This window comes from Cynocephalus volans, chromosome 10, assembly GCF_027409185.1.
Source record: "Cynocephalus volans isolate mCynVol1 chromosome 10, mCynVol1.pri, whole genome shotgun sequence".
NCBI lineage: Eukaryota > Metazoa > Chordata > Mammalia > Dermoptera > Cynocephalidae > Cynocephalus > Cynocephalus volans.
The window spans coordinates 73,395,981-73,413,676 of record NC_084469.1 but is presented as its reverse complement, the minus strand read 5'-3'; the positions used below and the strand labels follow the sequence as shown (position 1 = coordinate 73,413,676).

At 35.0% G+C, this 17,696-nt stretch overlaps 1 protein-coding gene and 2 non-coding genes across 10 annotated transcripts in view; all 3 read right to left on the bottom strand.

Annotated features, from left to right (window-relative positions):
* Positions 1-17,696, bottom strand: part of CNOT1 (CCR4-NOT transcription complex subunit 1) — a 99,759-nt gene that overhangs the window by 19,897 nt on the left and 62,166 nt on the right. For 3 of the 8 annotated variants that reach the window (XM_063112214.1, XM_063112206.1, XM_063112210.1), the window contains exons 17-30: positions 15,388-15,538; positions 14,005-14,206; positions 12,492-12,638; positions 11,168-11,292; positions 10,638-10,924; positions 9,663-9,741; positions 7,638-7,868; positions 7,164-7,304; positions 5,881-6,060; positions 3,842-3,958; positions 3,390-3,500; positions 2,983-3,060; positions 2,631-2,808; positions 1,799-1,929 (exon numbers count right to left, since the gene is read on the bottom strand). In XM_063112214.1, the coding sequence (XP_062968284.1) occupies positions 1,799-1,929; positions 2,631-2,808; positions 2,983-3,060; positions 3,390-3,500; positions 3,842-3,958; positions 5,881-6,060; positions 7,164-7,304; positions 7,638-7,868; positions 9,663-9,741; positions 10,638-10,924; positions 11,168-11,292; positions 12,492-12,638; positions 14,005-14,206; positions 15,388-15,538 (2,158 nt within the window). The remainder of the gene's footprint in view (positions 1-1,798; positions 1,930-2,630; positions 2,809-2,982; positions 3,061-3,389; positions 3,501-3,841; positions 3,959-5,880; positions 6,061-7,163; positions 7,305-7,637; positions 7,869-9,662; positions 9,742-10,637; positions 10,925-11,167; positions 11,293-12,491; positions 12,639-14,004; positions 14,207-15,387; positions 15,539-17,696) is intronic. The other 5 variants (XM_063112208.1, XM_063112212.1, XM_063112207.1 and 2 more) reach the window with 3 other exon arrangements.
* Positions 4,967-5,103, bottom strand: LOC134389838 (small nucleolar RNA SNORA46). The gene has a single exon (XR_010024798.1). It is a non-coding gene; the product is annotated as a small nucleolar RNA SNORA46 (small nucleolar RNA).
* On the bottom strand, positions 14,970-15,098 carry LOC134389841 (small nucleolar RNA SNORA50). The gene has a single exon (XR_010024800.1). It is a non-coding gene; the product is annotated as a small nucleolar RNA SNORA50 (small nucleolar RNA).

Below are 17,696 nucleotides of genomic sequence, written 5' to 3'. Positions count from 1 at the left end.
AGACAACCCAATTCCTACTGGCAGTCACACCCATGATTTTAGAAAACAATAAGGAAGAGAAAATTTATTTACAGTACGTACCTATATTTAATTGAACATGATTCTACTTCAAGATTAACTAAAAACTATTTTCTACTTAAAATTAACCAATGAAAAACTCAGGAGAAGACATTCAGTATGCCCTGTGATTCATGACAATAGATATGTCTGATCTTTTTTAAAAAACTCAAGTTTAATGGGGAAACTGTACATTATAATATGATTACCTGCTTAAAAATGACTATTCATTGAGCTAAAATTTATGGCTCAAGTACTTGTAAAGAAAGTGACTTCTCTATAAACTTGGGAAAATGCAAAAAGAATCCAATTTACAGAGAAAATCTTCCTACAAAAACTATTATTGCTACAAATAATTTGTTAGGATAGTGAGCACTTTACAGTGACCACTGAAGTCTTCTGCTTACTTGAAAGACTGTTTCTAATCTTTTACCAAGAGTATAAATTATACCCTAATACTCACTTGGTCCCTCTTTAACTTACTGAATTTGTAAGGAATTTTTAAAATATTCACAATAAACACATCAATAATATTCAGACTACTGAGAGTATTCCAAAGAGGAATCACAATTTTCAGATCTAACCCTCTCCCTGAATCCTGAAACCAGGTGCCACATCTACAGAAGTGCGAAAGAAAGAAAAAGAAAAGATGAGGTTAAAATGATCTCTTTCAAGTCCCTTTAGTACAAATGTTTGATGTATTAAACTTACTCCTATGTTTGTGAACATTTTTAGTTTCTGAAAAGCAAGGACAATGAAACCTCCAAGCATCTGATTCTGGATTAAGCAAGTATTAAGCAGAATCAAAGTTTGAAGATAATAAGCAATAAATTACCACTCGGAATATACAAAGTATGTACGGCTGACCCCTGAACAATGTAGAGGTTAGAGGCCCTCACCCCACTGTGCACTTAAAAATCCAAGTATAACTTTTGACTCCCCAAAAACTTGACTACTGATAGCCCACTGTTGACCAGAAGCCTCACTGATAACATAAAGAGTTAATTAACATTTTGTATGTTATATACCACATTCTTATGATACCGTATGCCAGAGAAACGAAAATATTAATACGTAAGAGAAAATATATTTATAGCACTGCACCTCTATTTATTTTTTGAACACACACAAAAAATGTGTATAAGTGGACCCATGACATTAAAACCCATGTTGTTCAAGGGTCAAGTGTAAATATTACCTTTAAGTACAGAAAAAAGGATTAATAAGAGGTTATTTTACATGACCTTATACCAGACTGACTCCTGGAACCAGACTACACCAAAATAATTGAAAGTACGACGTTCCACTTCAAAACCTTAGCCTGGACATTTTATACACACACACATAAGCTCAGTGCCAGCTATCTGCCAAAAAAATGGCTTAAAACAGTACAAGGCTAAAATGATAAGATAATGGAAAATAAAGAGCAAAAAGGTACCTTATACACTACAGATCTTTTGACCTGTGTGATCACGTGATTGTGATTTTATTGCCAGCTTAATTTTAGTATCATGGATTTGGATATGAGAAACCAGTATGAATGATGTTTAGTCACTCTGACTATTTTTAACAGAAGAAAGACAAAAAAAATCCCAAGTACACAGCAGTTCCAAAACCCTACTCTCTCTGAAGAAGTCTACAACCTAGGAATCCAGAGGGAATGGGAAAGAGGAAAGGAAGGTGACCAAATGGTTCACTGTCACAAACTAGGAACTAGGGGAATGAAGGAGTGTTGACTTACTGTTGGGTTTAGAGTAATGTGTGGTGCCAGGCCCGCCAGGGAATAGACATTGATGTCATGGTAGCTGTACTGGGGCTGTGGTGGAACTGTGGCCGTACAGGTGGTGCTGGTAGCTGGTGTTGTAGAAGTTGCTAAATGTAAAGTGATAACATAAGAATCAAAAAGAGCACATTTGTTGACTTTACTATAAAATCAGTTGGCTATTAAGTGGTCATTATCCAATTATACTAACTGAATTTGTCTTGCAGGGGGGCAAGGTCCCCCCCCCATATGTCATCTTTCCCATCCTGAAAGGAAAATTCTGTTATTTTAACAGGTATGTGAACAAAGCATGTAAAACTATGTCATTGGCAATGCCCCACAGCACAGCACTCAATTGAGGCATCATGCCACATTAGCAGGTCCAAGCTTTGTATGCTTAGTTTGTATTACAGATGTCTGTTTAATAGCCTGTTCCCTGGTTTACCTAGGTATTCTTAGCTGCTGAGGGCTTAGAGAGAAAGAAAATTATAACCACACCTTGCAATTGCTCAATACCTCTACATGCACACTCCCACCCCCTTTAATCCTCTTGATGCGGATAAAATAATCCATCCTTCTGGCCAGTCGGCCTGGTCTGGCCAAACAAGCTATCAAGCCATGCAATTATTTCTGAAAATTTAAACAACATAGAAGATAACATGGCCTAGTTGGGATATGAGAAACAGCTGATTAACTCATATTTGATTAAGAATGCCATATGAATTGCCAGGATGGAATCCAACAAGGCAAGAATGCCTAACATTCCTTTTTTTTTTGGCCAATAGAGGGCTAGACTACTTATCACACGTACTTGTAGTTGTGATTGGAGGGAGTTCTTCTGGCTGCTTAACATCTTTCTTTGGAGCAGAGAGTTGCTCATCCAAGTTCTTTAGGCGATCTTTATCCTTTAGGAGGTTTCCAGGTTTTAGCTCATTAATATCTAATGCAAGGTTCTTGCAGAGGACCTCAATCTCAAACTTCAAGTTTAACTGTATAATTCCAGAATTTGATTAGAATTTTAAAAAGAAAAACTGTTTTATTCATAACATACTCTACTCTCAACTCAATTTTTATAGTGTGTCCTCCAATTACTCTGTCTTTACTATAAATGTTAATAATGTGAAGGCAGAGAATGTTCCAAAAGATAAGAAGCAAGAAATTACCTTTAAGTCATGTTCCTGATGTAGTTCAGCTAATACATTCATAATTGCCATTGTCCAGGGGTTTGGTGGCCTAAAAACCTTAAAAAAATGCTATTATGTTAAAGCTAGCCCAAAAATTATCCTTTAATTTGGATTATTTAAAACATTTAAACATACCTATGTTGCTGTAACAAAACCCCTAGCCTTCTCACATATATCATTTCAGAAAAACACCAAAACCCAAAGCCACCAATTACAGTCAGTCCTATAATTCCACTTAGCCTCTCAAATTAGAAATCAGAGTCCCACCGAGGAAAATGGATTGAACTAACTTTATGTTCATAAAAACCAAGAACATAATCTCTTGATCTTGTGCTGAAACAAACTCTTACAGATCAGCCATGAATAAAATATTAAATTGTACTTACCACACTACGAATGCTGGACTCTAAGACTTTGGCAACAAAGGGCACTACATAGAGCAACTCTTGTTGTCCTTTAACATAAGCTTCTAGCAGCAAAGATTTCACATCCAAGTCCTAAAATAAGATAATACTTTCAAAAGCTGTAATATACCCCCAAAGCCCTCATAAAGTACCCAAACAAAGGAATCTGGCGAAGCTCATCCCCACAATAGGAACTAAGACCTTCTAACTCTTGCCTTACAAAAAGGAAGAGATGACAATCACACCTTGCTGGCTTTTTCTTTCAAATCCTAAAAGATGTAGGACCACAAATGGACAATTAGGAATTCAAAACAAACCAAAATCTTACAAAAACCCAATAATCATATTAAAAGGGCCCCAAAGTCAAGACTTTTAGATATTATATGCTACATGAACATTCTCAAACTGCCCGTGAACCTTTAGCTGAAACTCACAGTGTGTAAGATGGGTTTGTTTTTAGCTAATGTGATCATTCCTAGCCAATGTCCCAAGTTCTTCAGCAAAGAACGATCTGAGAAATTGGCCGCTGCTTTATCAGAGGTCAGGAGCACCTGAAATAGTGTAGGATTAAGAAAGATAAGAGAATGAGCTTATGAAAATTATGAACTAAATGTTTGAGAATTCCATTATCCTACTATAAAAAACAAGCCATCATTTCTGAGAACATGTCCCCAAATAGATCTAGTTCCATATACCATACTGACAATTGTTTGCTGTGTTCGTTACCGAACAGCAACATTTTCACCTTTAAAAACTCTTCATAATTTTCTTTTCAATAGGTAACACAAATACATTGTATAAAATACAAAAAATATACAAGGTTTAAAATGTCAGGTATCCTCCCACAAAAAAGTATTTTAAAACTCTTAAAATTTTAGTTAGGTTTGAAACAGAGACCCAACTGAAAATCTATTTTGAAGTGCTAAATTCAATTCAAATGATGAGTATAGCTGTGCTTATAAGTCTTCCAAGGCAGTAGGCATATAGAGGAATATAACCAAAACAGCCATCTTTTGCAATCTTCAGCATATCCAGGTCATCACACATCTCTGAATCAACTAAGATAACTCTTTGATATACAGCGTAATATTGCCTATATGCTTTCTTTTCAAATTTCTAGAAAACCCAATCCATTTAAATGATTCTCCAGTTCTTGCCTTACTGAGGGGGTCAGAACCACCTTAGGAGAGTGTTATGGGCACAGGCATGCACACATATACACACCCACCTACTACACTGAGCCTCTTAATTTATGACTATATTTAAATTTTTGTTTAAAAGACAGGATCTTGAGGGCCAGCCCGTGGCTCACTCGGGAGAGTGTGGTGCTGATAACACCAAGGCCACAGGTTCGGATCCTATATAGGGATGGCTGGTTAGCTCACTGGCTGAGCGTGGTGCTGACAACACCAAGTCAAGGGTTAAGATCCCCTTACCGGTCATCTTTAAAAAAAAAAAAAAAAAAAAAGACAGGATCTTGAAATTTTGCCTCAAGAGTATGTGGGAACTTCCACACATCCCAATCATCCCTGCTGCCAGATAATAAAAACTGAATATAGTCATGTCCCTTAACTCTGTACAGCAACAGCAGAATGGCACAAGTCAGCTGTGCAATAAGTAGAGCCAGGAATTCTTTTGCACTACAGCGTAACCAAGAATGGGGGAAATTCCCATCCATAGGTTTAAATATAGTGCTGGTTCCTAAGCCAATGTCAAAAGTGATTCAGCAATGAATGATCATAGCTGTATGCTTATTCACACTGTTTTCTCGAAAAGTTTTCCCTCTCAAGAAATAGATGACGATTTAGAAATCACCATACAGTTTTACTGAACAAGCATCAGTTTATTTATTTTAAGGTCAGAGTCTTAAAATAAACTGCAGAGAATCTAAGACAACAGCTATTCCACAAATAGGTCTTGAGTCTGGAGATATCTGGCACTTGAATACCAGAAGATACAAAAGAAGACATTCACTACAGTATTGTTTACAAGTTAAACTGATTAACTACCTAAATGTCCAGTAGCAATATATATCTATACAATGGTTTTCTATAAGACTATTAAAAAAAGAGGGACTAGAGCTACGACCGTATTGCAAATAAAATCCAGAGGGAGAAAAAGCAAGTTAAAAAGATGCTCAGAGGGTGATGCCATGTAAGTTATGCTAAGCAATACTATATTGCTTATGTATAACAGACAGTAAAGTTCTAAAATCATGGATGGAATGATGAAAACAAATTCAGAATAGTGGTTTACTTTCAAAATAACATAGATGTATGCCTGTAAGATTAACTCTTCATGGAATTTATGTTCTATATTTAAACCAAAATCTAGAGAAATTTCCATAGATACCTAATACAGACAATACAAAGGAAAAACATCAACTCTCCCCCACAAACGAAGTCTACCTATACAATCAAGTATTGCCAAATACAAAGAAAGAATTAAAGGAAATATAAGAACAAACTCTTACTTTGATGTTTCTATAGGTCTCATTCAGAACCATCTTGTTAAATTCAGGATTCTTCAGCGTGTCCAAAAAGTTTGAATACAGGCTGTGAAAGTTTGGTTCAATACTGACTCTCTTCATAACCAGATATTGTGAAACCCAGGGCATAAATTCTTCCTTCACAGTTTCCTTTAGCTCTTCAACCTAGCCAACCAATGACATGGGAAGCATAGAATTACACTATGATTAAGATAAGGTACAGTTCCTGTGAACTATACTAGAGCACGTGTCTCCTTGCAAAATTAACAACATTCTAAAGCACCACACTATGTCTTTCCACAACATCAGATAGATGCTACGAAGAATAGTATGTATGTTCAATTCTGTGGTAATATAGAGTCAGTCTTCTCTCAAACTGTGAGTGATTAGGACTGAAACATCTATGGCCATTTCCTTTTCTTTCCCCCCAACCGGTAAGGGGATCGTAATCCTTGGCTTGGTGTTGTTTGCACCACGCTCAGCCAGTGAGTGCACCGGCCATCCCTATATAGGATCTGAACGCGCGGCATCGGCGCTATCAGCACCACACTCTCCCGAGTGAGCCATGGTGCCAGCTCTCTATAGTCATTTTCAGCTTTAAAAACTGAAACATTTATAGTCTCTCACCCTCACCTTAAATTACTAATCTACAAACTACCATTAGCAGATCTAACATCAAAGCTACGTTTTCCTAAATTTCCATCTCCAGGAATCACCTCTAAGTTTGAAGCTTCTCTTCCAAAAAGGATGCTAAAGGCCTCAATTTTTCTCCCAGCCAATTATGCTGTGATGTTGAAACACGGTACTTGCCTTGTATCTTAAAACCCACTTGCTTAGGCTAAAATCTTACTGAAAAACAGTGACATTTCCAAGTACTCTCTTAACATATAATCTTAGGAGGCAAGCATCACTTTATGCTTTTCACAAAGTCTACTCAGTTATTAGGCATCTAATAAATACTCTGAATAGTCAGAATCTGAAAGGAAATGAGTTATGACTAGATATATAAATAAAACCTTCCATCACAATGAAAACATGAAGTTTACTTCAAAAAGACTGTAACTCACTGCAAAACAATACACTTTAAACTGGTACTATTTAATGTCTACAAAAACTACAACCACTATTTGGGTACTGATATTTTCTTTGCTTTGATTCTATTACCTCTACCTTTTAAGTCAGTATTTTAAAAAATGGTCAAATATATATCTCTCACCCCATTAGACAAAATAGGAGAGGGCATTTATAAACTATGACATCATGCTCACCTTCTGTGTCATATTTGACTGTGAGAGATTGTTGAAGATAAAAGCAATTTTCTCTTGGATATTTTCTGGGGGCTCCACAATTCTCTCAGTTTGATCTGTGGCCACAAGCAATGTATCTATATTTGTAGTATTAATAGAAGGCTAAAAAAAATAATAAAGTACATAAAGCAAATAAGGTGAAATTCTTCCTTGAAAAATCCCAGAAAAAAATGTATATATAGACTCCTTCAGTACAGAACATACACATCATATGACTATGTTGAAAGACTGGGCATGAATATATACTGAACTATTAATAGTGGCTGCCTCTGGGAAATATGGAGAGAGAGCTACAAAGAAAGAAATGCTGATCTTTATACCTTTTTCTTAAATTAGGTATATGTTATGCTAACAATAAAATTATAATACATGCCCACTGCTGGATATACTACAACATAACAACAAATCATGGAGAAAAATAATAGACCTACTTACTGGCACATCTTTCTTAAAGCTGACTCCTGTTGGCCTGGTGACTGTAACCGTTTTAGCTACAGTGGTGGTTGTTGAGGTGGTTACCATCGTGCTAACCTGACCGGCAAGAGGAGCTTTTGCTGGAACCTGGGCTTGAGCCTGGGCCTGAGCCAGTGCAATACTTCCAGGGGTTGTAATAGAGCCCTGCATTTTCACAGGAGGATCTCTAGACTGCTGTCCGTACTCAATATACTAAAGGGGTGGGGAGAGGGAAACACATTAAAAGAGTTCTAAACAGAAATTAAAATTTTTGAATATATGTCCCCCCACTTCCGAGGGAGTAAAAAATAATTTCAGAGTACTCTTTTGGTTCACCTATCTCTCCCTTACTCCTTGCCCCATCCTGACTCCAATACATAAGTGCATACCATAGAACTCCTTTACAGATAAAATACTGGTATGTTAAAGTATTTATAGAGAACTAGTCTAGCAAAAAACTTCAAAAAAAGCGGCCCCAAATACCTGCATATAAAAATTTTTTCAAACCCCTTAATAAATATAAACTGTAAAATTCTTAAAAATTTATGGTAAACTCATCTCTTTTTTTCTTGGACACTGATGAAAAATCTAAGGTTTAAAAAAACACACTGCAGTGTGAATTATATCTCAGTAATGTTGTTACTACAAAATAAAAACAAAAAACACTGTATACAGCCAATCCAACTAAAGGGTAAGTAAAACCAGTAATGGGTATTCTAGGGCAGGTTTTTTTCATTTCACAGACCAGGGTTCTATGAAACAAAACCCTGACACAGGGTTCCTGGTTCAACAGTCCTTAGCTGGCAAAACTAAAACTACCATCTATATGTATAATAGCTGTATAAAGGACATTAAAGTGGCAAAGAAAATCTCTGAATAAAGTATAGCCTTTTAAATTGACTAATTATAGAAAGATAAACAATGATCTCCTCCCTCTTTCTCTGACTATTTTGCTATAGTAGATGCTAGGGACACCAGTTTTTGTGTGATCACTCCCATGCTACCTTGCTTGCTCTGCAGTCTCCAAGCTCCACATTCCTAGGTCTGAATCTCCTCCTTCCCCCACCAATCTGCTCACTTGAATAAATATACTCATGCCTCCTACTCCATGGTCCCCTAGGTTAAGTCATCACAATAATTCTACCCTTTTGTAAACAAAACGAGAAGGATGAGGTAGAAAGCACTGGACTAAATTAAAATAAAGAATTTCAAGTAGGCTCAAATTCTGATCTTTCTGATTCTTTGAAATATGAACTTATAAAGTTATTTACCCTATGTATAAAATATATATACATTAAAAAATTATCTATATAATAAAATAAAGTTAATAAAGATTAACTTTCCTGCTCTATATAAGCTGACTTGGACCAAGAACAAGACAAAGATATAAAGAATGCTTACCAATCAACCCAAAATAATCACTAAAACAATGGTTCTTAAATTTCAAGGACCACAATCACGCAATTAAAATGCATATCATATTCCCTAGATCCATTTCCCCAGGGACTGCCTCCTTTTAAACAAGCACCTAAAAGCAATCTAAGCAGGTGGTAAGATGGCTGTATTTTTAAAAAAACATAGGTTTAAGTCTTCTGTGTTAACAGCGTTAAATTATAGTAACATTTAAAGCAGAGGAAAATTTTACTAATTTACACCTAAGATTCCCACTTCATATTCTTTTTAGAATCAGGCAGGGTTTCCATATGTACTAGCATAAAGATTCTCTTAGTAAAATATATCTATTCTTCAAGAGCACTATCAGGGTAAAAGAACTAGTAAAAGCCTTTGATTAAATTAAGCAAACCCACTGCTTAAAAAAAGATACCCAAGAATGACATTTTTTCATATACTATTATTAAGCTGCTAAACGAGCAGCAAATAATATGTATACCTAGATCATGTCAATCACTAAGAAATCCTAATACCATTCCTAGCAAATCCCAAAATAAATCAAAATAGATAAACCCTCCAACTACTAGACAGGTTGTAGGTATTGATGGCACTTACCTCCTGTAAATGATGTGGAAATTGCATAAAGTGACTGATAGAAGCCAAATGCTGACAATACTGTGGATAGTCCTTCAGTCTGCCAACAAAACAATTATTCACTATTTTATGTAAGAAACAGAGGCAGCATTATTAACGAAAACTTTCTTCCAAATACTAGTCTAGGCTGGCTTTCCCATTCAACCTATGAATACCTTATTTGAAGAGAATGCCAAGGGGAAGAACACAGAAGTAGAGTGGGGAAATTACTTGTGAATTTCACTCACTTTATATCAGAAAATAAAAACATTACCTTTGCTTTTTAAAGGTCATATTTTACTTTAAAATTAGATTAAAATGAGCCAGTGAAACTGCTATCTGGAAACAACTCATATTTTCATCAACAAGTAAATAAAATAATAATTTGTAGTCAATCAATACAATAGAATACTACACAGCTATAAAAAAGCACTTAAACATGCAATAACATGGATTAATCTCAAAAGCAACAGATTCAAAAAGCTACATATTGTATAATTCCATTTAAATGGCACACTGGAAAAACTTTAGAGACAAACGAGATCACTGATTACCGGGGATTGAGTAGGAGACTGACTACACAGGAGAGAGAACAAGGGAACTTCTTGCAGGATAATGGAAATATTTAGTATCTTGATTGAGGTGGTTGATATACAACTGTATAAATCTGTCAAAATTCAAAAAACTGTACACTTAAAGTGTGTGATTTCTACTCTATGTAGTAAAGTATATGTCAACAAATGAAAAAAAACCCAAAACCCCCTGCTATCTCATTACCACTTGTGAGATAATTTTAATGAATATAATTGTTTTCACTTCTTCCTTTTCTACCTCATACAGTCCATGTAAGATGTGTTAATAATGTATAATAATGAGGCCTGGCACCCATTAATTGGTAAATGATAGTTACTGCTCTTTACATTAAAAACAAGTTTTACAGGAAATCTACCCACTCACCTATTTTTAAATCTATCTAGTGCAGCAATCCCAAAATAATACATTTTGGATCCAAATGGCTTGCGTAAGGCTTCAAGAACGTATCGCAGGGCCAGACCTAGTGCCATATAAGTGACCAATCCTTTTTCAATTATCCCACCAAACAGGCAGGCTGTTATATGTAACTCTTTATCAGGGTACTGGGGGAAAAACCGATATTCTTCAAACAAGTTCCTTAGCATACAGTTAAATACTTCTCGTTCCCTCTTTATAGTAGAGTCTTTAAATCTCTGCAGCATTTCTAATACCTGAAAATGCAAGACAAAAACAACACACATAAAGGAATTACTAGGAGCCTTCCTCAAATATTTTTAATAGAAGACTTATTGAAGCAGAATATCAACCAATAAACAGAGCTTGAGACAAATATTGATTCAAAAGATACATAGATAGAACAAAACACTTTAAGCTGGATTTCTAAAAATCTTAAAAATTTTATTTATTTAAGATTTGATTAACAATGAATAATTAGATCATCTTAAGACACTCACCTCATCAACAGACATTGTTGGATGTGGTGGGTGATTATATATTCGTTGGAAATAGCTGTTTGCTTCATCATCTATCTCTTTACTAAAGTGCTGATTTGCTTCTGGCCACACCTGAGACAAGTCCGCTGTTGAAAACAGAGAAGTAATCAATGGGCATTTAAGCCCTTCCTCCACTCCTCCATAAAACAGAAAGAGCCAGAGGACCAATATAGTTCTAATTTTAAACTAATCAAACTAATATTAAGTGGTCAAGTTTCTACATTAAAATGTTCTAGATAGACATAAAAGATTTTTAACAACGTTGCCTTAAATGGTTCCACTTTAATATTTTCTTCATCAGGACTTATCACAACATGAAATTGCACTAGGTTCAAATGTACTTACCCTTAATACAACCTCACTAGAGGTTAGCAAGTCTTTATAGGTTTATAATAAAAATCACGTTAAACATATAAGAATTATCAATGCATATGCATGAAAGACTGAAATAAACACAAAGCATGCTACAAAAACATAACATTCAGACAAGCCTTACACACTAACATTTTCAAGTCAATTGGTATATTTTCAAACCTTGTATCTATTGAGTTCTAATGACAAGAAGGACATTTAAGTCAGTTATACCTATGGACTTATATAAAGATAACTTCTAAGGAGGTAAACTTTTAAAAATTGGTTTTTAATTACTTCATATATATTACATGGCAATATTTATGATATATATTATAAGGCTATATATATTATAAAGCTAAACCTTAAAATAAATTAATATATCATTATTTACTTTATAAAATGCCAAGCTGAAATGGAAATATGAAATTCTGGCTACTCTTGACTTGTTAAAAAACAACACCAACACATTTTTAGGTTAAGTACAAGATTTATATACAAATATTTAAGCCACTGAAAGTCTTTTTACCATACCTACTTCTTACTTTTAAGATAAGACCCTAAGGATGCTGTCTCTTATTAGCTATCACTTTGTTCTGGCAATCCAGAGCAAAGGTGGAATGAGACCTCTTTTTTATTTTAATAATTCAAATTTCTGAATTTATTCCCATTCGTTTAAGAGACACATTAACATATGGCCCTAATACTTGATAACATCAAGGTCTGGGGTTGATCACTATACCAGCCAGCCTAAAACAAAAACAAACAAACAGAAGAACAAACAAAACCATATGGCCCTACTAACAACATATTAAGGTAAGGCAACATTTTTTTACGTGTAACTCTAACGACAACAAATCAGACGTACAATCAAAAACAAATTTTTTATGTGTACCAATCACACTTCACAATCACAGACAACACTACCACTTACAAGGTTTCATCTTACTCTGCTGGAATGTAGGCTGGTTCAGTCCAGAGGTGCCCAGTTTCCTCTGTACAAAAGGATCATTATTCACTGCAGGGAGTCCAAGAGCCCCAGTTCCTATACCAGTCAGGCTGCTTGTGCCAAGACCACCTACTAGAGAAAACGAAGGCAGCCAGAAGTCCTATCATTACTCATATTCTTGACTTTATTCACATCTCACATATAAGTTCTTATTGTAAAAGTCAGGGTTGAGGGGGAGAGGGAGGGGATTTGGGAAGTGATAGGTCACGTAAAGAGCATAAAGAAATATCACAATTTGTGTGAATGAATATGCTATTAATAAATTTTTTTAAATTTAAATAAAAAAAATAAAAGGATTTTTATTAATTCCCTTACTGTTATGTCTATAGTTTTATAGAGAATCTGATTAAACTAGTAAGGCTGGACGAAAATGGACACTGCCAAAATTTCTTCAGCATTAATAATTATTTTATTAGTTCATTTATATTCTTGATATTAGTAGGCAAAAAAAAAAATTTTTTTTTTTTTAGTCTTTTTCGTGACCGATACTCAGCCAGTGAGCACACTGGCCATTCCTATATAGGATCCGAACGACGCTCCCAGCACCGCACTCTCCCGAGTGTGCCAACGGGGTCGGCCCAGTAGGCAAAGATTTTAAAGTACACATTCTCAAAGCACATACCAGCATACCTGAGTGAGTCAAAATAAGACCAGCAGTCTTGCTTTACTCAATGATTAAAATTAGAGAATTTCATGCTACTACAACTTTTATTTCTCTCAATTCTGGCAAAGAGAATCTTAGTATAGTTAGCTTTGCTAGGAATGCCTTAATAAGTACAGTAATTTTGGTTAAAGTGAATGAATCATCAGGGTAGAACCATATGAGTACAGTATTAACTAAGTTACAGAGTCATGACAACATTTCAATCCTTAGGTTTTAGTACCCTAACTTATAGCCTAAACATAAAAAATACAGAAGGCTCAAGAGAAGTAAATAGGTACAAACCAATAAAATAAAATAGAAAGTTAACTTTTACTTCATTGTAAAGTAACAAGCCAAAATATTTTGGAAAAAACTGAAAAAGTTTTAGGGATTTACTATTATTTTCAAAGTAGGTGAAATAATGAGGCAGGCAGAACATATGCCTGCATGTGATATGTACAATACTTTCTACCTTTATTATACCAATCTGGATTAATTCATAAAACTGAGAATTCTTTAGAATACGTGATTAGCACACGTTATACCATCATTTGGTAATATAGAATCCTTGCTTAATAAGTGAATTAACATTACAACTACAAATATACTGATTCGTTATTTCAGTTAGACTGAGTTGAATGTAGTAATGTTTTTCTCTCTGCAACTTTGTTGAAGCAACTTTCACAATTTTATTTAAGCAGCTTTCCTTATCATGTTGATTCCAAACCCCTTACCATACACTAAAGCACAATGAAACTTACAAATAATCCACATCCCCACCTACCCATTCCTTACCTGGAAGCTGGGATGAAAGCCCTCCAATACCACTGAATGCAGTTGTCTGATTTGGGGTTGAAAGGGGCGGAAATGCTTTTGCTGGTGACTGAGGGGTGCTGAATGCAGAACCCAAATTTGGAGGAAAACCCTGCATACTCTGTGTGTGAGGGGCAGCTGAACCACCAATACTAAGAGATGCCATTCCAGCAAGAGGGTCAATCTAAAAAAAAACATAAAAATGTATTAAACATACTTCAACAAAAAGCAGACACAACACACATAAGGCAGTCTTTAGCAACACTCTTCATACTCTTAACAAGCAAACTGCAACATCCAAGCAATACTTAAATCCCAATATTAAGTCAAGTGCACCAGTCATTTTTCTTACTGTCATATGTGAAATAGGATTAAAGGGTTAGCCCCTGCCAGAGTACCAAAGCCATAGGAAAAGGGATACAAAACTTCAAGAATAAACTCTTAAGATGAACTGCCCTCCAGCTGTACTACTAAACATTTAGTAGTGACATGGGGCGGTTATTAACATTAAGTCCTTGCAATTTCCAATAAGCCATATTAAAACAAATATAATCTCAAGCTAAGTTATATAACATTCAACACAATAAAAACATTAGAAATCAGAAATAAATCTTATAATCAAAACAAATCTAATCAAATCTGAGAATGCTGGGGGTTGGAGAAATCTGCACTGATTTTAAAAACAGAAATAAGGTATGCTATTCACCAAAATGGTTTCTTTAAAAAAAAAAAAAAACCGTACTTCCAAGCTTCTTAGTTTGCAGCCTACTTTATACCTTCATGATTACAGAAAACAACAAGCAAATGCCTTTTTTAAAGTAGCCACTGAAGAATCACTAAATGCCTCTTTCTTTCCTTAAACCCGAATCTGCTGTTCAGTGCAGCTGAAAATAGAAACAATATGTTGCTCCCAGAGAGAAGGGGTGGTTGATGTCAGGGAGTAACTTAAATGTATCTGGTTTTTAAAAGAGCAGTTCAGCTGAAGAGCTGAAGAGAGCTGAAGTTGTTATGCTCTAGCACTACTGCTTGGCCTGTGAAGCTACAAATAAGACACATCAGGTTCAAAGGCAGTGCTTATTTCTCAAGAGTCTAACTCTTCTTATTTTAAAAGGAAACCCTTTCCATTTACCTAATTGTTTTGTATCTTTCCTTTCAGAGTCATGTCTCACTTCATGATTGAAATCTATTCTCAATGTACTGAAATAATGACAATTTATGGATCTTCTTTACAATGTAAGTGGATGTTAGATATGGAGTTATCTAAAATGTAATAAATTCAGATAATTTATTCATGATGATGTAGAAGCTTATTCTATTCCAAGTCTATGAACAAATGCAGATATATCAATCGTAGCTTTCAATTACCTGAACAGGAGAAATGGCATCTAAGCTGCTAGCACTGGGAGGGCGTCCTTTTGGCATAACTCCAGGTGGCGGTTGTCTGGCCTTATTCATCACATTACTGCAATTGGCTACCATGGTGAGGATGGTTTCCGATAACTCCTGAGAAACACTCCTAAAGAGAAAAGAAAAGTGAAAAATATCACTTGCTATTCCCCAGAACACCTATTAAACAAACCAATCTAATTTTCTAATAAAGAAAACTTGCTGGAACATATGACCAAACATCTGCCATGCCCCACCCCTTTGCAACTGTCACTCATCACTAGGATTTTTCCGGGCATTGGTTTCTTCTTGAAACTATCTAATTTACACCTCTGGGGAAAAAATAAACAAATAAATAAAAAATTTACAGAATTTTTTTAAGAAACAAAAAAACTTCTACTCTAAAGGCTGGCTGGTTAGCTCAGTTGGTTAATGTGCTCTCTTTTGACATCAAGGTCAAGAGTTTGGATCCCCATACTGGCCAGCCATCAAAAAAAGTAAAAAATAAAAAATAAAAGAACAAACTAATTTACACCTCTGTAACTAAAGCCTGTGAGACATTCCTTATCTTCAAACACCTTGTCAAAAATTATGCTTAAACCCAGACATATTAAAGCAAACAGACAAGCAGTTTTTACACTAGTTTATCATAGTCAAAATCAACACACTAAGTATAAATAAAAATACCATACCCATAGTAACTACATTTAGCAAGCACATAAAGTGACTGATCTCTAAAACAAATGTCAAGTAGGATAAATGTTTATTTGGCAGAAAACCTAGGTTGCTCATATTGCCTCATAAAACTATGAGGCCCCTTTGTTATTCAGAAACCTTACACAAACTCGATATTGTCTTAAATCTTCCGTCCTGAATTCCGAATTTTACTCTTGGCTTAAAGTAAGTCTACATTAAATCACTAAAGCAAAATCTATGATATTTTTACTTGTGCCAACAACAAAATAACAATGGTTCGAACATGTAATACAATGGTAACAATGAGCTGTTTTATGTCTGTTGAAGCCAAGAAGAAAAATATTAACAGACCATGGAAAAGAAAAGGGAGACTAAGGGAGACTTTCACTCCTAAAGGTATGGGTCTACTTACTTACTTTAGTACCGAATAGTAAAACCATTAGTTTCCAAAAGATGCTCAAAACAATTAAAAGTATTTCAAATATAAGGACCCAAGCATCCATCTGAAGCAATCTTCACAGAGATACCATCTCACCTTGCAGTTTAGCACATCCTCTATTAGCAAGGCTATGGAGAAATTCCTATGCAGGGAAATTGTGCAAAATCTAACAAAATTACACATGTATTTACCCACTAACTTAGTAATTCCACTTCTAGTGGTCCCAAATATACATTGGCAAAGATGATGAATATTAAACACTGCAACACTATTTGTGAGACAGAGTGAAAACAATCAAAATGTCCACCAACAGGAGATCTGTTAACTAAATAAAGCACAGAATATCCAGTCAACGGAGTACTATGCAGTAATTAGACGGAATAAGGAAGTTCTCTATCTCTATAAAGTGAACTCGAAGATACATGATCAAATGAAAGATGCAAGGTACAAAAGAGTAATTTTTGTACCTGTAAAAAGGTAGTATAATACACTACCTTTTTTTCCCACACTGAAGGGAAGAAATATACAAATATATACATATATTTGTTTTCAAAATCCAAAGATAACCCAAAAGTATTAATGAAAATGGTTACCTATGGAAGGGGACAACAACGTGGAGGTAACAGAGTTTAAAGAAAGGCTTCTCCAAATGTACCTTGTTTTAGATCTTTAACTTTAAAGTTATGTCTTTGTTTTACCAATCATAAAAACAAAGGCAGAACAAACTAAAAAGAAATTGTTCCAAAGAGACCTATGCCATAGTTATGGAAACAGGCTACCTGCAGTAGTTGTCCCTTGGTATCTGTGGGGAGACTGGTTCCAGGACTTCCTGAATATACCAAAAATCAACGGATGTTCAAGTTTCTTGTATAAAATGTTACAGTATTTGAATATAACCTATGCACATCCTCCCATACACATTATTATTATTATTTTTTTTTTTTTGCAGCTAGCTGGTTTGGGGATCCAAACCCTTGACCTTGGTACAAAGCTGTGCTCTAACCAAATGAGCCATTCAGCCAGCCCCTTCCCATATACTTTAAATCTTCTCTAAATTACTTATAATACCTAATACAATGTAAATGCTACATAAATAGTTGTTATACTGTATTATATAGAGAATAATGACAAGAAAAAGGTCTGTACATTGTTT